The sequence below is a fragment of the Balaenoptera physalus genome (genome assembly GCF_965194825.1).
Source record: "Balaenoptera physalus genome assembly, chromosome: 2".
NCBI lineage: Eukaryota > Metazoa > Chordata > Mammalia > Artiodactyla > Balaenopteridae > Balaenoptera > Balaenoptera physalus.
The window spans coordinates 34,904,483-34,930,726 of record NC_138883.1 but is presented as its reverse complement, the minus strand read 5'-3'; the positions used below and the strand labels follow the sequence as shown (position 1 = coordinate 34,930,726).

Genomic DNA, 26,244 nt, shown 5'->3' with positions numbered 1-26,244 from the left:
TTGGTAATTAATTTTCTCAAAGACAACAGAAAAGGTTGGAAAAATTGTTTTAATGTGGCAAGGGAATATGTGATACAATTAAAGGGAACAGTTTGGGAACTTCAAACAATCTAAAATAATTATAATGTAAAAGGAAAATTCATTTCAAATTTTCCCAACAAACTCTTACCTAGAAATTCTGTCCCAAGTCTACTGAAATTTTCATTCTATCATCATCTCCCCAAAACTACACAAAGAGATTATAGTCATTTTTAGAATATTCTGCCACGGGAAAGCACTCAGATAACGTCTTAACTTAGGAGACATTTTAAAGAATAATATCTATGACACAACTAGGGATTAAAATGCATTTTGGTTCTTAGTTCTGAAGGTAAAATATAATTGTCAAATTGTGTCAGGGAGAAAAGGTTCCTTCTCCTAAAAATTATATTATGAATGAAACTACATTTCAATGCATTTGAGAGCAGTTCTAACTTTCCTCTAAACATTCAACATTAAATTATTCAGACAGGGGCTTCCCTGGCAGTCCAGTGGTTAAGACTCTGTGCTTCTGCTGCAGGGGGCGTGCAGGTTCGATCACTGGTTGGGGAAGTTCCGCATGCTGTGAGGTATGGCCAAAGGGGGGGAAAAAAATTCAGACAAAGAAACAGGGAAATGAGTTAAATGGTGTGGGCCATACCCTTAAACTTCATGGAAATGTCACAACCAAGTCTAATGTGAAACACGCCCATTTAAGCAGCTCCTCGGCTGATTCTACAAAGGAGTGATAGGAACAACAGCATACACACGTTCTCTGCACTGATGGGAGACCTCCTCACTTCCAGACACCATAGGAGGGAGGTGATGCCTTGAAGAACACTAATGTTTAAGTCATGCCCCAGAATGCATGTGATGCCGTGATTTGATGTTCTTTACCTTCTGTGTGCTTCTTTCCTACTAGTAATCTTTTTATTTTATTTTTCACACTTCTGCACCTTTTTCAAATAACCATTTTCAAGCTCTAATGAACACTGGGAGAGGCAGTCAGCATTCTATAAATCAGACATGGCCCCATGTCATAACTGGATATGTTATTCCCTTTAACACACACAACCTCTTGTGGTCGGTATGTCTTTGGCAGCAAGTTACCAAGGTTCCTGACTCAACTGTGAGCAAAAAAGAACAACAATTATCTCAAGTAGAGTGAAAGAACCACAGGACATCAACTCACTCATGGGAGTCATCAGGGACCCGGGTTGTCTCTTCTTGTTCTGTCACCCTCAAATTCACTCCCTTCGGGATATCACATGCAAACAGGACATGACAGCTGCCAGCAATGGAAGGGATGTGTCTCTTCCTTGAACTGTCTGTGAGGGCTGAGAACCCTTTCCCAGAGCCTCCAGGAGGCCCCCAGTAGTGTCTCATTGGCCAGGGCCTGCTGAGAGCAATCGCTGGCCAGGGGATGGAATGGATCACCATGACCAGTTGAGGTGGGTCAGGATTTAGCTCCTCAGCTGGGGCAGCGTCCCTGCGGGGTAGATACTGGACAAAACGAGAATTCCATTAATCCAGAAGAATAGGAGCATGGCTTTGGGTAGGTAATCAATAGTGTAGGCTACAATCTCTTTCTAAATATATTTGCTTTTAAGTCATTTTTTTTTTGAAGCAGTTAATGTACAGCTGAGAAACCAAGTGTTTCCCCTCTCTGGCTTCCTTCACATCCCTGTCTACCCACTTTCCAGTCTCCTCCTCTTAAAACTGGCAGAGATTCTCAGCCAGTCTATGTCCCACATTGTTCAGGTCTCAGCTAGAGGTCCCTTCCTCAGGGGAGGATTTTCTGACCCTATGGTGAGGGTGTGCTGGAACTGGCTGATTGGTAAGTGTTCAGGAAGTTTACAAGTCAGTTGTTAAACACAGCCATCATTAAGAATTAAATTGTATAAACTTATAAATAAAACTATTCAAAACAAAGGCAACAAGGGATTTCCCTGGTGGTCCAGTGGGTAAGACTCTGCACTCCCAATGCAGGGGGCCTGGGTTTGATCCCTGGTCGGGGAACTAGATCCCACATGCATGCCGCAACTAAGAGTCTGCATGCTGCAACTAAGAAGTCCACATGCTGCGACTAAGAGCCCACATGCCACAACTAAGACCCAGTGCAGCGGAAATAAATAAATAAGTAAATGTTTTTTAAAAGTACCCCCCCCCAAAAAAACCAAAGGCAACAAATACTCAAAACTCATCATTCCTATTATATTACTACATTTTACTATTATCTTGAGGTTATGGATACAAGAGTTTGACTTCTGGGAGAATCAATTGGTTGTATGGATTTAACATAAAGAGTATGGTATATCATTGTCTGTAAATTGTGTGCTACTCATCTTTTATACCAGTGAAATTGATAATAAACTTATGAGTATCTTCCGAGAGACAGTGGTTACACACTTATCAGCACACCACTGCCTTCTTCCTCCCAAGTCAAGTTTTCTGTGATGTGCTCCACAGCACAGCACCCTGAACTTATACTCAGTAACACTTACAACAACACTTAGTGACATACTTGTTCAATGTTCGCCTTCCCCAGTGGACCCCACAGGTCAGAGACTGTGTCTGTCTGTTCTCTGTGATATCTCCAAGAATTCACATGAACAAAGGCATCATGGTTCATTTCTCCTTTATTCCTATACTGCTTGGGTAAACGAGGTTGTCAGGGCCACACACTTTAACAGAAAACTCCTCTTCCTGTTCTCTGCCTCAGGTCAACAGGAGAGGTGAATCCATTTACCTTCATAACCGAGCCAACTGGGTGACTGTAGGCATCTGCTCTTCCAGTCCCACCCTCAAGACCCCCAACGTGATGCTGTTGGCACATCTGACACCCGCCGCACAGAAAGATTCAGAACCCCTTTTTAAAAGTTTTCTGACATCTCCTTCTCCAGAGAATCTGGTGCTCACCAGGTGAGTTACAAAGGGAAGAGGTTAAAGACCTCTCAGAAAACATGCTTTACACCTGAGGAGCTGAGAATAGAAACACAGATGACAAGTGGTCCAAGGGAGCGTCTCATTTGTGCTCCCTGCTGCAGATGAGAGAGTCACATCCTTAAAGTCTGGGGAGATAGTTTGACAACCTGGAAGTCAAACAGGCCATTCACTTTTCAAAAATTAAACCTAAGTAACAGGAACTGAAGGCTCATAATAAAATGCCTCTCTAGAACATTCCCCCCACCCTATCCCAACTTCCATCAAAATTAGCTCTGGTCTTGTCTCAAGCCACCAACTTGCTGTAGGACCCACAGCAAATCACTAACTTCTCTCAGCCTCAACCTTGCAGGATTAACTAAATGGGACAACTTCTCCTAAATAAATAATAAATAGTTGATATTTTAGTTCATTAGAGTCTTAGTATGATTCAGGCAAGATGGCCCTCAGGAGCCTGATTACACGTACTAAAAATCAAACTTTTGACCCTCAAAAGCTAAGAACCAGACTTGGGAACATATGGCCACAAGAAGGTCCTGCCCCATCCCATGCCTGCCGCTCCCCAGGCCTGTCAGAGAGACACGCCTGTTGTTCTAAGTCTCATGCCACAAACTGCTATAAAAGGAAAGTCCTCATGAGAGTTTCCAATCAGGCCTCGAGATGATATTTGCATTTGTCTGCAGGTTTCTCCCTCTGCAGTTTGTGACTCTTTCTGTGCATGATGCTGAGAATATGCGCATCAAAGTAAAGCTGGTGAGTGGCCGAGCCTACTACCTACAGCTCTGTGCCCCTGCATGCAAACAAGACACCCTATTCTGTCAGTGGGTGGAACTCATCTCCTTCTTGAATGAGGAGAAAGCCAAAGCTTCCAAAGTGTCGGAAGTCTCCAGCCTCTCAGAAATCACAAACAGCACAGACGTCACAGGGTCAATGGACATCATGGATATTGCAGCCTTCACAGCTGTACAGACCCCACACCTGTACACATGTTCAGACCCCATCAAGGACATAGAAAGCATTGATTTCTCAGAATTCACGGACATCACGGATGTCACTGATGTCACGGATATTCCAGAAAATGAGGTCACCGAGGCCCCAGATATAAGAATTGTCACAGAAGTCACAGAAGTCATGGACATCTGCAATGTCACAGTGGACTCAGGGGTCACAGTGGTGTTTGAGAATGATGACATACTCAGGGCCAAGAGGGAGGAAAAGGTATGTGACATGGAAGACTTTCATTCTCTAATAATCACTCTCTTTCACCTTCTTTGGTAAGCTACCTGACATTGATTATCAAAATGCTATGGAACTTACTCTGAGTAACCTAATATTAATAATGAGTTCCGATACCTGAAGCCTGGTGCAAAAGAGTTGTAAGTTGTTCCCTGAAACAGGCAGTGAACATCCATACCATACAACTTAACCCAGTATCAGAAAGCTATGGTAGGACAGAAGGAACTTTGGTATCAGAGTCAGAAGCCCTGGGTTGGAATCTTGCCCTGCTGCATATTAGTTTGGCCAAGTCACTGAACCTGCATGAGTCTGTTTCCTCATCTCTCAAATGAGGATATTAATATCATGCAAGGGCTATATTAAGGTTTAAATGTACACAAAAGTATGAAGTATACTGAAGGATGGGGTGAAATTTCAATAAGAAGTGAAGGTGGAAATAAGAAAATAAAATACCCAAAGTGAGCATCTTTAGAAAGGGCCAGAAAGTGGAAAAACACAGAGACACATCTGAGAATAAATCAGTTTGGCTGGAGCCTAATATATGTGGAAAATATTAGGATATAGGATTGGAAAGTTGCTTGCAAACCTTGAATGCCAAAATAAGAAGTGTAGACTCAGTCCTTGGGCAAACCTTAGCCACAAAATCTCTGTGTAAGGGAGTGAAGGAGCTGTGTTTTTACAAGATTAGTCTGATGGAAGGATGGATTGCAGGTAAAGAGATCAGTGTGTAGACTGCTGCTGAGAAACCTCCGTGGGGCCCACAATAGAAAAATGGCAGAGGGCAAAGATGGACATTTTCAGAAGAAGAAAATGCTAGCTAATGTATTTAGTAGAAAAGTTTTACCTCACTAGTAATCAAAGAAATGCAAACTTGAAAAAAATTTCACCTATAAAACTGCTAATTAAAAGAATAAAAATAGTCAGTGTTAGTAAAGGTGGGGTCACCTTGGCATTTGTAAAGATTCATGGTAGGGTGAGAATTGGAACAAACTTTCTTGAAATCATTATGAGTCAAGAACCTAGAAATGTTGACACCCTTTGACTCAGTGATTCCACTTTTAAGAATCTTTCTTAAGGAGTTAATCATCAATAGGAATGAGGATTTAGCTATAAAGATGTTAATCATACCACATCTATACCATGTTTATAAAAATGAAATAATGAAAATACGGAAGTAAACTAAACATCCACCACAGAGAAATGGCTAAATGAATTTAAATCCACAAAGGTCAGGTGCCATGTTTATCTCATTCAGGAGCAACCACAGTGACTGGCAAGATCATAGTCACTCAGGAAATATTTGTCAGACGAATGACTACTCTTAGCTGTTAAAATTGTTGGAGAATTTTTCTTTACTTGGAAAAATGTTTATGATGTAAACCTGAGTGAAAAACGAAGTAAAGAATATGATCCTTATTACATAAAAATGCATGTACACACAACAGACAGTAGGAGGGGGAAAAGTCATATTGTTAATAGTAGTTTATTTCTAGATTGCAAGTTTATAAGCAATTGATGTTTTCTTCTTTATATATTTCTGAATTTTCTGTTTCCTACAATAAAAATAATTTTTAATTAGAAAAATTCAAGTAGCTTTACACAGTTTTTAATAACATGGGGAAATTTTTATAATAAATCATTAAGTGAAAAATGTGGGATATGACCACAAAGCAGACACATTCAAAATAAATAAATGGACAGAAAGATCAGAATGAAATGTGTCATAGTAGTTATTTCTGGCCTGTGGCATCAAGCAAGCAATAATTTTCTCCCTCTAACTTTATATCTCTTAGGATTTTCTAAATATTCTATGATAAATATACATTACTTTCATTGTCAGAAAAAAGTGTTTTAGCTTTAAAGAAGATTATTGCATTATTTTCAAGGAACAGCCGTAGAGGTGATGGACTATGTAATGACAAAGGGAGGAAGAAGGTGCAGATGTGAAGGACATCAGAGAGACAGAGTATTTTTTTAAAGATTTATTATTTATTTATTTTAATTTTTGGCTGTGTGGGATCTTTCGTTGTGGCACGCGGGATCTTTTGTTGCGGAACATGGGCTTCTCTCTGGTTGTGGTGCGCGGGCTTCAGAGCTCATGGGCTCTGTAGTTTGCGGCACGTGGGCTCTCTTGTTGAGACGCGCAGGCTTAGTTGTCCTGCGGCATGTGGGATCTCAGTTCCCTGACCAGGGATCGAACCCGCGTCCCCTGCATTAGAAGGCAGATTCTTTACCACTGGACCACCAGGGAAGTCCCAGAGAGACAGAGTCCTTAAGACCGGCTGACCTATTGCTCTGAGGCCTGAGAGAGATTCCAAGGAAGGCAGGGAGCGACAGAGGTGGTGTATTAACAGAAACCAGGACATTAGAATGGGAGATACTTTAGGGTACTAAGTTTTAGATTCTAAGTCTTCTGAAAAACAAACTCTCTAGTATTACTAGGAGCCTCCAACTCCTGTCACCTATTAGATGCTCTTAAATCAAGAGCAACCTTGGATTGGGGAGCAGGTGTCAAGGCATTTCTAGAAAACCTTCCTTTCCCTGCCAATTCAGGGAGAGGAAGTCCTGCAATTGAGTCCTAATTTTCTTGTGTGAGGTGACATTGGTGTACCTGACCACATGAGTTTTAGCATGTGCTGTGTCAGGTCCCCATGCTGCCAGCCTCCAGTGCCCGCCTGGGCTCTTCTCAATGGCTGTGCAATACCAAGCCTCACCCACCTCATTATTGCGCCTGTGCACTTGAGGCCACTCAGTGAATATAGATGAAATGATTACTGCTCCTTAAATAAATCTGCTTCTGTATGATGCTCTTCTGCTCCCTGATTTGCTGCTGCTTGTTATTTTCAAAGGAAAAAATGGAAAATATTCTGAAGCCTGGCTGTCTACGAGATAAAAAAATTAAGAATGAGTTTAGAGAATCCTCAAAACATGTCACCATCTCAAACCTAATGCTGACTTTCGAAGGTGAAAGATGTTTTCAGACTACCTTGACTCCAGAAGAGGGTGAGACAAATAAATCCAAAGAGATGAGTGATAGACCCTCTGAAATAAGGACAACAGACTCTAAAAGCACGGCTCTCAAGGCTGAAGAATCCAGGTATGTGAGGCAGGGAAACGCCAAGTGATGCTAAGACGTGAAGTATGTAAATAAGTGCATGCTTTCAAGTCCCTGCAACTAGGGCATTGTTTGCTGAACATTCTCAGACATACATACAATGTAATTGGATGATAACATAATCAACTCAATTATCCATATTTGGTTCAACCTTGTCTAATGTTTATTTTCACACCAACTTCTCACACCATTCAATTGGCATTCTGGGCTATCTGCCTGGTGTCAGTGGTGTGTGCTGAAGGAAACAGAACAGAATCACGATGTCCACATTTTGGAGTTAGAGGCTAGAGTAATTACGGGTATTTTTATCTTTACACTTCTCTGTATTTTCTTCTCTACATATCCCTTACCCTTTTCTACATTTCCAATGAATAACTTAATAATCTGAACAACTATTTTTATAATTGTAACACCCAATTGTAGGATGAATGTGAGAGACACTGTGGTATTATAAAGATAAAAATTAATATGATCATTCTGGAATAACAGCTAATAAGAAACCAGAGAAAAATATAGATATCTAAATGCTGTATTAGCAAGAATGAAAATGAGGAATGTAATGAATTATGTCTAAGTTCTTTTTAAATATAAAAAGGAACAGGGGAAAACAGGGAAACAAACTTTTTAAAAGTTTGATTCATTCATTCAGTAATATTTACTGAGCACCTTCTATGTGCTAGAGACTGGAAATACAGCAGTGAAAACAAGTCATGGAGTGTTTCATTCTAGTGGAGGGTATAGATAATAATCAAAGTATATTATGCCAGCTGGAATGTGCTGCGAGAAAACAAAAAGTAACAGAAGGATTTGAGGAGGGAGTAGGGATATTTTATGTAAGTGGAAAGGAACTGCTTCTCTGAGGAATGGCAGAGATCTGAAGGAAGGGTGGAGCTCTGAGGGAATAGAGTTCCCAGCTGACTGACTGCATAACAATTATAAATGGGACACGTTAGGTGGTCAGTAAATTATCATTACTGTCACTATTACTTCATTTCCAACAGCGTAGATAAAAGAAAGTTGGCTATTCTGTCAAAACAAAAACAAAAACAGAAAACAAAATATCTTAATTGACTGAGGGTTAAGTGTTCAAAACTGGCTTTCTCTTTAACCTTCTTCCCCAGCTAAGAAGGGGTCCAGGGAAGCAAAGGAATATGGATGATCCTTAGAGGATTCCTAAGCCTTGAAATCAGAGTAACATTTGCTTTTGCTCCTGGGCAGCCACATTTCTCACAGTTCTAGGGCCTCTAGATGCAAGTGCCAATACATTCAAGGTGTTGGTGGATCTTGATTATAACTTCAATACTTTTGGTTGTATGCTTAAGCAAAGCATCGTGTCCTGTGTAGGGTTTCTATACCAGTGGTTCTTAATGTGTGGCTGGTCAGCAGCATCACCTGGGAGCCAGTTAATGATGTAAATTCTCAGGCCCACCCCCACCCTGCTGAATCATAAACTCTGGGATGATCTCAGCATTTTCTGTTGTAATAGGCCTCCAAGTGGTTCAAATGTACAATCAGGTTTGAGAACTGTTGCCTTATGAGAAGCCAGTCCTAGGTACAAAGCAGGGCTGAGCAAGGCTTGTGAGGGCTTCTCCTGAGGCCCTAGAGCCAAAATGAGGATTCCCCTTCATAGCCACAGGAAGAACAATCAGCTCAAACTCAAGGGGGGCTTCTTCAGAAAGTTTTCCTATATGACCAAGAGCTTTTAAGTTTGGATTAAAAAATACATTAAAAATCAATTCACATAGATAACTAATGAGAACCTGCTGTATAGCACAGGGAACTCTACTCAATGCTCTGTGGTGGACCTAAATGAGAAGGAAATCCAAAAAAGAGGGGATATATGTATACGTATAGCTGATTCACTTCGCAGTTTCACAGCAGAAACTAACACAACATTGTAAATCAACTATACCCCAATAAAAAAAAAATCAATTCATGTCTTTTTCTTCTCTGATTGCCATAGCTAGGACTTCCAAAACTATGTTGAATAAAAGTGGTGAGAGTGGACATCCTTGTCTTATTCCTGATCTTAGAGGAAATGCTTTCAGTTTTTCACCATTGAGATGATATCAGCTGTGGGTTTGTCATACATGGCCTTTATTATGTTGAGGTAGGTTCCCTCTATGCCCACTTTCTGGAGAGTTTCTATCATAAATGGGTGTTGAATTTTGTCAAAAGCTTTTTCTGCATCTATTGAGATGATCATATGGCTTTTATTCTTCAATTCGTTGATGTGGTGCATCACACTGATTGATTTGCAAATATTGAAAAATCCTTGCATCCCTGGGATAAATCCCACTTGATCATGGTGTATGATCCTTTTAATGTATTGCTGGATTTGGTTAGCTGGTATTTTGTTGAGTATATTTTCATCTAAGTTCATCAGTGATATTGGCCTGTAATTTTCTTTTTTTGTGGTATCTTTGTCTGGTTTTGCTATCAGGGTGATGGTGGCCTCATAGACTGAGTTTGCAGGTGTTCCTTCCTTTGCAATTTTTTGGAATAGCTTCAGAGGATAGGTGTTAACTCTTCTCTAAATGTTTGATAGAATTCACCTGTGAAGCCATCTGGTCCTGGACTTTTGTTTGTTGGGAGTTTTTAAATCACAGATTCAATTTCAGTACTTGTGTTTGGTCTGTTCATATTTTCTATTTCTTCCTGGTTCAGTATTGGGAGATTGTACCTCTCTAAGAATTTGTCCATTTCTTCTAGGTTGTCCCATTTTTTTGGCATAGAGTTGCTTGTTGTAGTCTCTTATGATCCTTTGTATTTCTGTGGTGTCAGCTGTAACTTCTTTTTCATTTCTAATTTTATTGATTTGAGCCCTCTCCCTTTTTTTCTGGATGAGCCTGGCTAAAGGTTTATCAATTTTGTTTATCCTTTCAAAGAACCAGCTTTTAGTTCATTGATCTTTTCTATTGTTTTCTTCATCTCTATTTCATTTGTTTCTGCTCTGGTCTTTAAGATTTCTTTCCTTCTACTAACTTTGGATTTTGTTTGTTCTTTCTCTAGTTGCTTTAGGTGTAAAGTTAGGTTGTTTATTTGAGATTTTTCTTGTTTCCTGAAGTAAGATTGTATTGATATAAACTTCCCTCTTAGAACTGCATTTGCTGCGTCCCATAAGTCTTGGATCATCGTATTTTCATTTTCATTTGTTTCTAGGTATTTTTTAAAATTTCCTGTTTGATTTCTTCAGTGATCCATTGGTTGTTTAGTAGCATATTGTTTAGCCTCCATGTATTTGTGGTTTTTTGCAGTTTTTTTCTTGTAGTTGATTTCTTAAGCTCATAGCATTGTAGTAGGAAAAGATGCTTGATATGATTTCAATTTTCTTAAGTTCACTGAGGCTTGTTTTGTGGCCCATCATGTGATCTATCCTGGAGAATGTTCCATATGCACTTAAAAAGAATGTGTATTCTGCTGCTTTCAGATGGAATGCTTTTATTTATTTATTTATTTTCCAGATGGAAGAAACTTTCCTGCTTCAGATTGAGGGTGGAGAAGTAGCTGAAATAGAGAAATTTCCCTCAGAACACTGATCTATTATTTCTTGATGGTAACCACTGAGTTCTTTCAGTGGAACTAAATAATAACCAGGAGGACTACTGGAAGTCTGATGTGTTAGAGGAGAAAGAAGGAAGGGAGATTTAAAAAGTAATCAATCATCTGTCAGAAGTAGTGAGAGAAAAACAAAGAATGTAAGAGGCAAAGGTATAGAAGCAGGTGCCACTCAATAGAAAATATATCTTTTGCTATGTATGAGTATGACTTTCATAGAAAAGCATAAGATTTCTAAAAAACAAGTGAGATAAAAATGAATCCATCCAATCTAGCAATTTGTCCTAAATAATAATTAATCAGGTCTGATCATTCTGACATCTTCCTTCTGACTTATTTCATTCATTATGTCTCAAATTCTGTCCTGCCCTTGTCTAAGGCTTCAGAAACACATGATTCAAAATCTAACAAGCTTAACTGTTTAAATCATTTCAACTTCTTTCCTTGCCCTTCTGCAAATAATAGATGCCCTGAAGCACTGGATTAACTTTTAATGCCTTTAAAAGAAAAAAAAACTTTAAAAAAATAATTAATAAACTTTTTTTAAGTACAGTTTTAGAGTTACAGAATAATTGAGCAGATAGTACATACAGCCCCATATACCCACCCCACTGCCACCTCCTCATCCTCCTCTCATTCCCAGTTTCCCCTAGTATTAACACCTGCATTAGTGTGGTACATTTGTTACAGTTAATGAACAATATTGATACATTATTATTAACTATAGTCCCTAGTTTAAGGTTCACTCTCTGTGTTGCACAGTTTTGTGGGTTTTGACACATGCATACTGACACGTATCCACATAAAGAACAGTCTCGCTACCCTAAAAATCCTCTGAGTATTAGATAAGCTCTTAGCAGTTTTTTTAAATATTAAAAATTGTAGAGAGAACTTAAGTTTTTAGGTTGAAAAATGATCTGCAGGTGCAAAATTTTGTTAGTCTCACTATTATGATCACTATTAGAAATGATAAGAAAATGAATGCCTATATAAATAGCAAAAATCTTAGAATTTTAAAGATTGAAAAGGATCGTGGTTAGCAAATCCCAGACTCTTCCAGGCCCTGCCCTTCAGTCTCTCAGCTTCCTGTGTGATCTATCTGCTGACTCTACTGTAGAGAAAGAAAGAGATAAAAACAAAGCAAAAAACAAATTTTGGTTCTAACTAATCCTCTTAAGTCCAATTTAATCAAGCATAAATTATATTTTATTGCCTATTTACATCAGGAACTTAATTACTAGCTAGAGCCTAATTTGAGAATGTTCATTATAAATGAAAGATGTGATAAGACCAAAGAACAGAATGGGATTCACTGATGCTTAATCCTGGGACAATTGCAGGATTAAGTCAGGACACCATGAGAGTGATAAATAAATTCTAGTATATATTCATTTTTCTTCTCCAAGACCATGGATTTCAGTGACACTTTCTAACCGTATACTTTGGAACAATGGAAAAAAGAAATTAAACAATGACGTCGTTGAATATTTTGCCCTCAGATTCATTGGTCTTTCAAATGTAAACTGAGCAACTTAAATCTAGATGAGTGAAAGACGATGGAGACTTGTGTAATGTCATTTTAGGTGCTTTAGAAGTGAAGGATTTACTTTATAAAGCATTTATATTCCTTCTCATACCTTGGCAATAGTGCTACTGTGACTCTTCCCTTTGTTTTAAAGAGGATAATGGCAGGCTTTATTTTAATTTGCACCTATTTTTTTTAAAGTACACTTACTTGATATTTCTCAGTCTCTTGAAAACTTTTATCATTAAACTCAACCTTATTTAAATCACCAGACCTACTTGGTACATGAGTAGTTGTTTGCAAACTTCTCAGAAAATTACTAATTTAACCTTAAGATCCATTGTAGAACCTGAACTGCATGGATTTGCCAGACCTCTTAAATGGATCAGAATTATGTCTTTGCACATTTATCTGGGAAGATATTATCTAAGGATAATTATTCTTCCCAAACCCTTTTACTCAAACAGCAATACTTCCAAAAGAGTTACTGAAATGTAGCCAAGGAACAAAGATGTGGTGAAAATTAACTGACTTAAGTTTATATTTTAGCATGTCAATGAGGTTACAAAAATAAGTATTTTTTGATATTAATTTTAAAAATCAGGCATGCAGAAAACAAAATTCTTTATCCAAAGACATCTCTGAAAGTGAAATAGCCTGAAAAACTGACAGCGAGTCTCCTATTTTATCCACTAAACCGTAAGAAGTATATTAACTTGGACAAATACTTGGGTATGTTATTCACCTACAAGATTCCCATCAGGGCCATAGAGACTGTGATGAAGAGCTAGCAGAGTAGGCACTGTAACCCCAGTCACCCATCCATTCCAGAATGTACCCCACGTGTCTATGAGAGCCTATATTCCCAACACAACTGACTCTGTTTACGGAAGCCCCAGAGCAGCAGCAGTTAGCTTCTTTGAGTCTCAACCTCAAATGAATTTTCAGGGGCTCGAGAGGTAGCAGGATAGGGATGGTCACAGCCTCACTGAGTGACAGGTGATAGTTACAATAAAAATAGGTTATACGTAATTACATACAACTCACTTTTACAGCTTTTACATGTTGGATAGCTTACATGTTACAAAAATTTAGGTAATTTTACTCTAAGATGTATTATAATGAATAATACCCTTGGCTTGCTAAATACGTTTCATTACTACCTACAAAGTACTTAGAGAATGATTATCTCATACCTAGTAATTCTTTTCTAAGTATTTGTGGTTATACTGGCAAAACTTTGAAATGTGCTATTTATTTTTACAGGAGCAGGAGAACTGATTCAGACACTTCAGGTATGAAACAAATTCCACTACATTTCTTTGTGATCCCTGGTATCAAGCAGTCACCTCTGGGTCCTAGAACAGAGTAGTTAAGAACAAAGGAATCCAGCTAGATGTTTTGATGCATTCCCTTTCCTGCCTTTGCTCCATTGTGAGAGTCCTATCCTGCAGAAACTGCCTCAAAGACTATATTCATGCTATCTTTCAAGTGGTAGGCATCACTTTGCTTTTTTCTGTGCTGATAGAGTTCCCTAGTTCCCTGAATGTCTAACTCACTGGGCGTGAACCACTCCCAAGGTAGCTCTGCGGGCAGAACCTGAACATGATACGGCCTCTTATTCCTGCTGATTTGGAAGGGAATTGATCCACAACTCAATTTCTTGGTAAATCTAAAACCACCTAGCCCCTCTTTTCTTCCTGCTTACGTCTTTGGCTTCTGCTTTGCTGTCAGGTGATACCATTTAATGTTTTTTTTCTGGCAGTTTTTTCCTTACATATTTCCGTATCTCGGGATCTTTAACTTGTAACAAGTGTTTGAAGTAGAGGCTGTCCTGTCGTGTAGGCACCGGTGGAGATTTCTGCCCTTACTTGCTGCTGACCCACTTCTAAGTTACTGTCTAACTTCTGGGGGGTAGAATAGGCCTCAGCTCCAGTCATGCACATAAAAGAACATCATGGAAGGAACACAGAAGCACACTTCACCGAATGTAAATGGAGAGGAAAAAAAATACCAAAAACACTTGAAGACATTTTTAGTCACTTTTGCAAGAGTCCTACCAAAAAAAAAAAAAAAAAAGCAAATGATTGTTGGGGAAGGCTAAATGGGTAAAGGGGATCAAGTGTATGGTGACAGAAGGAAAATAAATTTTTGGTGGGGAGCACATTGTAAGATATACAGAAGTAGAAATATAAAGTTGTACACATGAAATTCATATAATGTTATAAATAAATGTTAGCTCAATAAAATTTTTAAAAAGCAAATGATTATAGGAAACCTATTTATACAAGCGGGATTTGTCTTTGGGCCTTCCCACTGGAATTTAGTGTCCAAAATACCAGGTGAACTTCATTGTAATGTGGTTTTACCTATATTCCAATCTACAGTATTAAACCTGAAAACAATGTAGGAAAATGCTATCATAGTTTATAAGAAAAATACAAAATTTTCTTCGCAATATATAGAATTTTCATCTATCAATTTCTATCCCAAATTTTATTTCAAAAAGAAATCAAATCTGTAAAACTTCCAGAGATATCCTACACAGGCAAACATTTTCCTCTTATTTTCTAAGGACAAGGATAAATCTAGCAACAGCCTTATCACTAATACATAATTAGTACAGGAGCATATAATTAGTACATTCTTCGTACATTCTGAAGCACTCCTTATTTTAGCCATGGAAATTTGAAATTAATGTAGGACATTGATACTTTTATTTTCATCTTATATATGACTGATTCTTTTACCTGTCTTCTGGCACAAACTCAATTTTGTTCAACTGAACAAGCGTTCATTGCCTATCTATTATATATGAGGCACTGTGACAGGCTCTGGGAGAGATTAAAAATAAATAACAGGACCTATTGCCTGGCCTCAAGACATGTGCACAAATAACATAAATAGGAATGTTATAGGCCCTATATGAGAAAAGTGGAAAACTTAGTTTTAGCTCAAGAGAGAAAATCATAAAAGATTCTATGAAGGAGGCAGTCTTTGAGTTAGGAAAGGGGAAACAAGAATATCCTGGATATAAGGAACAGTGTGGGCAAAATCAAAGGGATGAGACAGTGCTGGGCATGTTTAATTTAGGAGTAGTGAGAGAGGCAGCTGGAAAGCAAGGCAGGAGCCAGTTCATGGGGGTTTTAATCCACACTAAGGAGTTTGGAAAGTACTACTTGGTAGGTAAGGAGGAGTCACTGAAAGCCAAGGAAATGACAAAATTAGTATTACATTTTAGGATGAATACTCTGACTGCAGTCTCTAAGAGAAGCTGGAAGAGGCTAGAGGCAGAATGTCAATATAGTAGTCTAGGTGAAGGGTACCAAAGTCTTGGCCAGGCAAGAAGCAATGAGATGAGAACAAGGACATGAACACACAGTCAACAAGCTTTAATGACTGACTACCTGTGTGGACACGAGAAAAAAAGGACTGAGGAGGACAGAGTTTGGGAGGCAACATGACTAGGAGGTAGTGAGTCCATGAAGCAAACTGGGAAAAGGAAGAAAATCTGGAAGGAAAAGGTGAAGAAATCAGCTATGAAACACTGAACTTAGAATCAAAAGCCCTAGGTTTGAGTTCTAACTGAACTTCCTCTGTTTCATGAACACATCATTTAATCTCTCTGGGCCTCAGTTTCCTCAGCTATCAAATGTGTGTGCATATGGGTGGGGGAATGAGGAGGGCATGACTGGCTGTCTCAAGGCCCTTTCTGCTGCTATGATTTTCTTAGCTCATATTTGTGGTCCTGGTGGCCCATCTATGTAAATTTACCAGGCAGCTTGAAATGGGGCTCTGGAAATCAGGAGCTGAGGAAAGATACAGCAAACGTGCAGCAAAATTCCACTCTTGAGCTTGTTAAATCACGAAGATGGTACAATATATACATATTTGGCATGCAGTTTTCACGAAGTATTAATTATTTTCCCTGTTTGTTTTCTTTCATGTACTTTCTCATTCTTCCTGCTTTCCTTTCCTATATCCTCTCACTTTTCCTTACTTAGGATTGTACAGTTTTTCAATTTTCCCTCTGATTAGCATTTCTTTCCCCCTTATCACACTCCTCTGAATCACTTCTTTTTTCCCCTTTCACACTCAACACTCTTCACCCCAAGAAAAGCAAAGATTAGTAGAATTTTAATCCCTTGTCCCGTTGAATTTAGACTGAATGTAGACGGAAAGTGAGTTTGTAAATCTGATTTCTATTCTAGGCAGGAGCCAGAATAATAACTGCTCCCACGGCAGTAAAACAAATCACTGTTTCTATTAACCCCATCAGATTCACATTCACACAACTCCTGGGCAGGGCTAGTTGGGGACCATGGTCTCCAATTCATCTCTCCAACCTCTCAGCAGTTTGAAAGAATGACACTTTTTCCCCTTTTTGAGTAAGGTTTTGGGTAAAGTGGCACTGCAAATGTACTGTTTTTATGAAAAGGCTACAAGGCAGGGCCCAGGCTAAACCCATCTTCTCTGGATCTGGGTCCATCTTTCTCCTTTATTGACTTTCAATTTCTTACCTTTCTAAGCTTTATTCTCCTTAACTTTGCTGATTTCTTTACAGTGAGCCCAAACAATAGGCTTATCTATGATCCCGTGGTATTTTTCCAAGATGGAAAGAAATGAGACAAAGGATAGAGATTCAAGAAATAAGAGGGAAATCATTTAAGAAATACTGGGAGTGTCCTCCCCTCCCCCACCCATCTTTCTTTTCCACTTTCCTCTTAACTACCGAAAATCAAACCCTTGGAATCCTAAGCAGCCAGGTTCATTCTCTGTTTATGAAACCAGGGCTAAAAAGAGAAAGAGTGGGGGAAACTGTGAAATTTAACAATGGGCTCCATCGGAAAGGATAAAGACATTTTTGATGAGGAGGTTGGAACATCATTTGAATTTAAGACTCAAATTTAAGTTCTCTCTCCTTCTGTGACTTTTTCTCTCCTGTTTTTGGCTTTTTTCTTTCCTCCTCACTTCCTCTCTCTCTCTAGTGATCTCTCTTCCACTTTGCCCCACTATTTTCTGGCTCTCTCTTCTCCTGTCAAATCCTCTTCTAATTTCCTCAATCTTGTGCCTCATCTGTCCTCCCTTTCTCAGGGGAATACATGTGAGGAAAGGAAAGTAAAACAAGAAAAGGCCAATGGAAAAAACAAGTAAGACAACCTAAAGGTAATTTTTACAATTATAAGTCTATAGATATAAATGACAGACATGACTTTTCCACAAAAAGCTGTCAATAAACTGAATCTTTTAACATTGAATCTTATTACTTCTACTGTAGTAACAATAGAGGTGGAATGGAATATTGAGATATTGTTGTGGTTTCTGCTCTAGAATCCACCAGGGGTCAAAATGTAACATCAGCACAGGGCAAGAAGGCACTTCAGGTGAGGCACTGGCAGGGAATTACTTGCTACTGCTTTTACAGTGATTCCTTTCATTCTCATCGCTACCTTCCTCTTTGCTCCCTTATCATACTCTTTCCCAACCTGCTTTCTCAGATTAACCAACACAGCCAAAGCCTCTTACTTTCATACCGAAATTATACAAATATTCACAGAGTCCCTGCAGGGCTGCCATGTACAATTGTGCAGATTGTACACTGCACAGAGTTGGGGGTCCCATTCACATTGTAGTCTCTGCGCAATGAATAAATTGCACAGCTGTATGTGGTGGCATACAGTATTCTGAATTTCTTTGAGACACTAGCTTTACAGTGAGTTACTTATGAATGAAACTTCTCTCAGTTGCCTCTCCCAGTATAGCTAATGCTGTGTGTGTGTGTGTGTGTGTGTGTGTGTGTGTGTGAGAGAGAGACTGTGCATGTGTGTGTGTGTGCATATGCACACACATGCGTTTAAGGCTGAATTCACACAATTGAAGGGAAGTTTGGTGAAACAGGGGTGGCTTCAGCAGGAAGCACATGCCCATCTTATCAGGGCTCTGATGATGGAATTGAGGTGCCCACCCTCTTTTCCGCCTTTCTGTCACTGTGCCACCAAAGTCAGTTTAGCATTTGAGCACTGAGTTTATTAACAGGGCCCCACCCAGATGCACACCATGGGCCAGAGGTAATGCACCAGAGAAAAACAATGTGGCCAAAAAATAACAAATGTTCACACACCATAATCCCCTGGCCTTCACATACTCTCCTTACTCTGTGCTGTTCTTTTGTCACTTCTTTTCTTAATAGTGTATTAAGAGCATACACTATTAAGTATGCTCTTAACAGTGTTCTATGGTGGTGGACAGTGAAGGGATGGCACTCAAGGTGATATGCTGATTCCTACACCCACCTAGGGAGAGTCCCAAGCCCAGCTATTTCTCAATATATTATAGCATTTAGAGAGAGAAGTTCCTTTAAAAAGCTAACCCAATATTCTACAGTGATTTCATCCTTTGATTGATATATTCTATAACATGAAATTTCAAATATTGTGGTCTCATTAAGAGAGATCTGCAAATGCAAAGAAGGGCAAAAATGAGATATACATAACATATTTAAATCTTGACTTCAGAAATTTAAAAAGTGGCTCCCAAATATTTAAATTGTGAATCGCTAATATATGGGAAAAGGTAGACGATTTTTTTATATGGTGAAAAAAGTTTCCTACTAATAAAGACTTCGCATTATTACAACTGAAATAATGTGAAAGTTACTTGGCCCCTTATTTACAATGAGCATAAATTATGTGTATGTAAATCTCACATATATATGACTTATTTCAGGACTCAGTATAGCACAGATCAAGAACTTGCAAATAATTCAATGACAATATCTATAAGTCTTAAAGAATAAAAGCCCATAATTTTAATCTTGACTTTTTGATTTTTTAGATTATTACATGGTAGAAATAACTTTTTTTTAACATCTTTATTAGAATATAATTGCTTTACAATGGTGTGTTAGTTTCTGCTTTATAACAAAGTGAATCAGTTATACAGAAATAACTTTTAAAAACAAAAATTTTAAGAAGTTCCTTTAATATTGCATCAACTTCTAGATTTAAAAAATGAGATCTTACCTGTCCGAAGGATATTTATTGTTATACTAAGAAGAAATGCTGTATTGTATTATAAATGTAATTTTACTTATTTCAATCACTTATTTTACTCATGTTTAGTTATTTTAAGTTTTATACTTAACAGTAATAACTTTAAAAGATTCTGTATTTCAGACTTTTGAATTAATTGAACTGACTCCATCTTTTTTTCTCTGCCAGATAAATACAAACTACTAAACTAAAAAACAAGCACAGCTCAGGAAATAACAATTGAAGGAAGGGAAAACAAAGCAGCGTCTTCCATGTGGCAGAAATAAAGGCTACTACTGATCATTAAGCATTTAATCCATGTCAATCTAATTTCTTAAATCTTAATTATTGTAATTGTGGATACTGATTTTAAAGTAAGTATAGAACTATACAAACTGTAAGATTTTCAATTCATAAACTCACTTTTATCTGCAGAGCTTCTTTTCTTTAGGGTTGTTGGATAAATATGTTATTCTCTTTGGTTTTACTTTTTCTCATTTGGACATTAGCCCACCACTGTGTTGTTTCTAACATTGGGCACTCTGGGGTCCTTGAAGGTGGGACCATGTTCTTTCCGTCTTTGTGTTCCAGTGAGCAGCTGGCCTAAGAGGCAGTACTTAGGGAATCAATGAATGCCATTTTCAAACAGGTTTTTTTTAACTCTCGATGCTTTTAAAAATAAAAAAGAAAGTACAGACAGCCTCCATCCAAAGAATCATTTGGATTTTTAAAAGCTACCACTTACTCATTTTCAAAAAGCTGCCAGTCATTCTACAATGTGCTTTGCATGCATTCTCAATCTTCACTTTGATCTGAGGGGTATGATTACTGTCCTGTTTTACAGACAGATGGTGATAGTGAAGCTTAGAGAGATTAAGTTATCTATTCAAAATCATACAGCTAAAAAATATATATTTTTTTCGAATTTCACACAAATAGTACTGGTATTTCTACAGTGACCTGAGTTGCAATAACAAATATGTCTCACCTCCATCTTCCTCTTCCTGTCCCACAGACAGCTGTCTAGAACTACGTGGTCCAATATGGTAGCAACTCATATGTATGGCTCTACTGAGCACTTGAAATGTGACTAGTGCAACTGAGAAAGTGAATTTTAAATTTCTTTTAATTTTAATTAAATTTAAATGTAAAAAAACTTAAGCAGTGTAGAAGTTTTCTTCATTAAACATAAATATTGTTTTGGTAAGGCTACATTTTTTCACTTCAACTGTTGAAAATTTAGCATCTGTACTGTGATAAAGTGTAACGTACACATCAAATTTTTAAGTCTTAGTATGAAAAAAAGAATGTAAAATATTTCAATAATTATTATATTGATTGTGTGTTTAAATTATAATATTTTAGCTGTATTGGGTTAAAAATTTATAAATTAATTTCATCTGTTTCTTTTTACTATTAAATAGTATGTCACAAAATTACGTATGTGGCTCACATTAGATTTCTATTAATGTTGCTGTAGAGGAAAATCCTCTACTCATCCCCCTTGGCCCACAGCCCAGGGGATTCTTCCTTGTTTTTTCCTTGCTGTTCCAAAGATGAAAGGGATTTCTTTCCCACTTCTACAATCAGAAATAAAATAGGGGGCAACCAAGATAAGATTACTATTGGGGTCATTTTTAAGTTATGAATATATATAAACTAACAGTTTCTAATTTGGAGATGGCTGTCTCATTACAGGAAATGCTTCCTTGAGAGTGATTATCTGGAGCAAATTGATTCTGCAGGGAAGTCACAACTAAGACTGAGTACTATTACCTAGTAACAGAGTCCTTCAAAAGGCAGTACCAGACCACACCAACTGCAGGTGACTATGTGGAACAACTAGATCTTTCATACATCATGGCCCCTGTACAACCACTTTGGAAAACAGGAAATGTCTTACAAAGTTAAGATATTCTTTTTTGTTTAAATTTATTTATTTTTGGCTTAGTTGGGTCTCAGTTGTGGCACGTGGGCTCTTCGTCACAGCACACAGGCTTCTCTTTAGTTGCAGCACACATGCTTAGTTGCCCCGCGGCATGTGAGATCTTAGTTCCCCAACCAGGGATCGAACCCGTGTCCCTCGCATTGGAAGGCAGATTCTTAACCACTGGACCACCAGGGAAGTCCCAAGACATTCGTATCATATGACCAAACAATCCTACTCCAGGTATTTACTCAAGAAAAATAAAAACATGTTCACAACAAGACATATGTTCAAAACAAGACTTATATACAAACTCCCATAGGAGTTTTGTTCATAATAACCAAAATCTGAAAACAACCCAAATACCTGCCAACAGAGAAACAGTTCAACAAACTGTGGTACTGTGTATTCATACAGTGATACTAAATGACAGCAACGAAAAGAGATGCAACAACAACAACAATGAAGTCAGATACAAAAAGAATACATACTATATGATTCCATTTATATGAACATTGAGAAGGTAAAACCAATTTTTAAAGACAAATTAGATCAGTGGTTGCATGGGATCAGGGTGGGCTGGAAGGTATTGACTGCAAGGTGGTAAAGGACACTCTTTGAGGTGAAGGAAAGTTCTATATCTTGACTGGGGTGGTAGTACACTGGTGTATGCATTTATCTAACTTAACACTTTAAAGTGGGTGCATTTTATTGAATATAAATTATACCTCAATAAAACGATTTTTTTAAGGTAGTACCATATTTTTATAGAAAAAAAGAAACTCAAGGAAGTTCAGCCTGAAGTTGCAAATTTTTATTAGGTTTAAACATATACATACACACACACACACACACACACACACACACAAACTTGCTTGCTCTTAATAATGTACTGAATTTTTTTCTTAAAAATAGGTTTTTGGTCAAAGAAAATTCATAAATATTCCATAATTGGGTTGTTTCAACTTTCTGCAATATTCATTATTCTTTGTTATATAACACGTAAGACAGGTTTATAACATTTACCTAAGCTTTTAGAATTTCGCACCAGTACTCCTTTATATTATTTTCCATATTGTCCTGCTGTAAAAATAGCTCATGGGATAGCACATTGAGATAGCACATTGATTCCTTAGTACAGCACTGTCCAGTAGAATTTCTGTGATTATGAAAAGCTCAATATCTGTGCTATCCAATATGATCAGCATAGCCTTAGAACACAATTCTTAAGACAATGCCTATTATAAGGAAAAATATGTTCATGATTCATTCTACTTTAAAACAAAAATATTTTAAACTATACTTTGGAAATCTTTCAATAAAATGAGGGTTATATTCCCTGTGGATGGATAAATAAGTGTTACCTATAAATACCAGATATTAATCTTGAGCATAACTGGCTGTCAACTGTCAAAGGTCTGTTAATGTCAATATTTAAGGAAAATTCAACTAAAGACCAATAAGCTAATTATTAATACATGGCTGATGCAAGTGAGTGCAGTGTTACCTTTCTAGGAAGCAGATGATCTCCATGATTTAGACATAAAGTCAGTCCTTGAATGTATAATACTTGTTAGAAGAGCCTTTAGATATAAACAGGCTGAGACATCAGAAGTGCAGATTTGTCCTCTGTCACTGCTACTGCTACAGGACTCCGAGCCACAGAGACAGCTCTTACCTTCCCTGCTACTGGCACCACTGCATGGGACCAGGACAAAGTAGGGGTGTCCCGGATTTTCTGGCTAGAGAACTAGCGTGAGTACTACAGGAAGCAATCAATTCCCACAGTAATAAGTTTTAACTTGGAACACATTTTCTGATGCATTGGTGAAGTTCTGTAGGAGCAATATTATAGATCAAATAAGGTGTTTTGGTTTTGGAACTGATATAAAAACCTCACCATCATAACTTGTCTGTTATTTGAGAGATCCTTGTATCTTTAAATATATCAAGCAGATCTAGATTTTGCAGGGCAGAAAGTCTCTGTGGCTCACTGAACACGTAAATAAAGCCTTCTTACTAGGGGAAAAGCGGCATGACTTCTGAAAGGGAGACTCATGCCACAGGAATCTACCAAAGTTCACTAGAGCTAAGTCTGTGTGAAAACAAGGGCAACTTTATAGAATTTTAGAGTATGAATTTATTTGAACTCTCCACACCTTTTGACAAAGTGCCATATCAAAAGTGTTTTGCTATGTGTGGAAAGCAGCCCTGCTGTGGGAGTATGACATTTCCTATGCTCATAAGAAAGGAAATAAGGATCTTCTGCAAGAACTGGAGTAGGTTCTGGGTGGGTTTGGGAGAGAGGCAAGTAACACAGCTATTGTTAGAGGGAATGTGGACACAGACAATAGACTGTGATAATGCTTTGAACATTATTTGATTTTATCTACCTGATCCTCGTGGTCATTGCTCAGAGGAGAGTAAAAAGCTCAAAGCTCACAGATAAAATATTCCTCAGCCCTAAATATGTTCACATGTAATTTATTGATGCCTAAAGTACTTATAAAATGTTAGATTACCTGGTGGTTTTAAAAATATGTCCACAGATGCTTGGTACTCCTCCCTTCAAGAGTTGGAATCTGTTGCCTTTGCCTTGGGTGTGGGCTGGATTTAGAGGCTTGCTTCAAGAGGATAAAGTGGCAGTGATGGAGTGTGGTTTTGGAGGCTAGGTCATAAAAAGGCCCTGCAGTTTCCATCTTGGTTGTTTCTCCCTTGGACTGCTTATTCTGGGAGAAGTCAGCTGTCATATCCTAAGGAAAGGTCCACATGGCAAGAAACTAAGGCCCCTAGCTAACAGCTATGTGAAGAAAATTCCTGGAAGCACTTCCTCCAGTCCTAGTCATGCCTTCAGATGACTGCAGGCCCAGGTGACATCTTAACTGTAACCTTAGGAGAGAACTTGAGCCAGAGCCACCCAGCTGAACTAAGCTCCCAGCTGAACTAAGCTCCCGGTCTCCTAACCCTCAGAAACAGATTATATTTGCATGTAATTTTGCATCACAAAATCTCAGCCTTAATTTTTCTATTAGAAGAGCTTGTCTTTCTGGGTATATTTTATACGAGAACTTCTAGATGTTTTGTGAAATATGCTAACATGTTTTGGACACCCTTTGAAAGAGCTCAATTTTCTCATTAAAGCTAATAATTCAAATGTAAGAGAAAAAATAACAGCATAAAGCAAAGGTAACTATTAATCTTCTAATGCTTTACAAGGGGTCAGCTCTTTTCACTGCTAAACATAATTGTGCTAAAAGATAGTTTTCAAGGAATAATTGTTAAACTGTGATTTTGAATAATGTCTTTGACTTCTAGGTTACCAGATGAGAAGAAACAGGAAACTCTCAGAGTTTCTGCATACTTTCAAGAGCCTTTAAACATGTGGTTTATGTAATAGATGTTTACAAATCATATATTTTTAAAGTTAGAAAAAAAAAAAACCCCAACAGTTAGTTCATACATTTAACCATGATCCTAGGTATATTCATTTCCTATTCTAGACTTCAAAGAAAAAAAGTCAGTGCATTTTTATTCCTGTTGCCAAACTATTCTCAGCTCTTCTGTGCCTTGAACCGAGATCACAACGCTTGGGGTACTCCTGTTTGCTACTCCACCCTCTAGCATTTGATTCAGGTGTTATCCAGGTGCTATGAGGCCTGAAAGCTTTCAGTCTAAGTACTTGGTTAGTCAGGCCCTGGCACCAGCTTCACACTATTTACTTTTACTTGATTTAAAACTGTTTATATTCTCAAATATGGTTTGAAAAATTCTTCTAAAAAATACTCTGGAAAAAGGGAAAAAAAGATACCTTTTTTTTTTCTCAGTGGCCCTAAAGTGTCCACTGTGGTACTCCAGATCTCTCATTCAACCCAACACATTTTTTAAAACTTGTTGAGGGCAAATGCATATTCTGTTTCTCCTGGAGTCTATCACATATCAAAGTTAGGACTTGTCCATGAGAAAGAAGTTTGTAAAGTCCCAGATATATGTTTCCACTGAGTTTTTGCAAATTCCTGGTTAGAACTATCTCCTCTATGTGACCTGTAATTTCCATCAGAAACTCCCTTCCTCAGGTTCAGACTTCCCCTACCCTGTCTCATGGCAGGGGTATGTACGCTCTGAACTGACACGTCCATTAAAGGGTCACACACATAATAAGCCCTTATAATCTGTCGGATGTTAGAAACAAGATATCTAAGCTTGTCAGAGACTTGTACAAGTTCAGAAGTAAAAGCTAAGTGCAACGAATTAGTTCCCTTCTCATATTAGAATCAGAAACCATAAAAATGAACTCTAATTATTCTAATTTTTCACATATAAGAATTCTTTTATAACCTTTAAAATACTAAAGTACTATACCAGCACTACAGTTACTGTATTTTAAGTTTCAGAAAACATGTACATGTATATATATGTAAGTATGGAATATATATATTTTCCCCTCAGAGGAAACTGAAAGAGATTTAGCAACCTAAATTCATAGGGAATCAGTGTGAAAAAACTGTGTGAGAACTTAATTAGGTCCTGTGGTTCTTGGACCAAAATACAGTTTCCACTAAAAATTACTCTGTGAAAAATGTCCTCAAGTTCAACACCCTAAACCAAAATAGTTTTACCTGTATACGAAGACTTAAAAGACATATTTTGCCCGAGTTGATCACTTGTCGTACAGAATCTATGCTGGTTCCATACAAATTCTTCTCAAATTCACCATGCTCAATGAACTTTCCAGCTGCTACGTCTGCCTCAAATGCCTGCCATGAAACAAAGTGGTAATCTCTACCGGCTACTTCATGGTCTCGCCGGCTCCGAGTTGTATCTAGGCAAACAAAATCAGGTAAAAATCATGGACGTGGATCAGAGTAAGGATGAGGGATAATTCTGCTAGTCA

General features: G+C 38.0%; 1 protein-coding gene across 2 annotated transcripts in view; it reads left to right on the top strand.

The window, feature by feature from the left end:
- GARIN2 (golgi associated RAB2 interactor family member 2) overlaps nt 1-25,592 on the top strand; it is a 32,373-nt gene extending 6,781 nt beyond the window's left edge. Inside the window, exons 2-6 of one of the 2 annotated variants that reach the window (XM_082451807.1) lie at nt 2,741-2,940; nt 3,645-4,179; nt 7,047-7,294; nt 13,662-13,690; nt 19,616-25,592. In XM_082451807.1, coding sequence (XP_082307933.1) covers nt 2,741-2,940; nt 3,645-4,179; nt 7,047-7,294; nt 13,662-13,690; nt 19,616-19,638 — 1,035 coding nt within the window. In that variant the 3' untranslated portion in view covers nt 19,639-25,592. Of the gene's footprint in view, nt 1-2,740; nt 2,941-3,644; nt 4,180-7,046; nt 7,295-13,661; nt 13,691-16,399; nt 17,460-19,615 lie in introns of those variants that run through there. The other variant, XM_082451808.1, reaches the window with a different exon arrangement.
- The last annotated feature ends 652 nt before the right edge of the window (nt 25,593-26,244 follow it).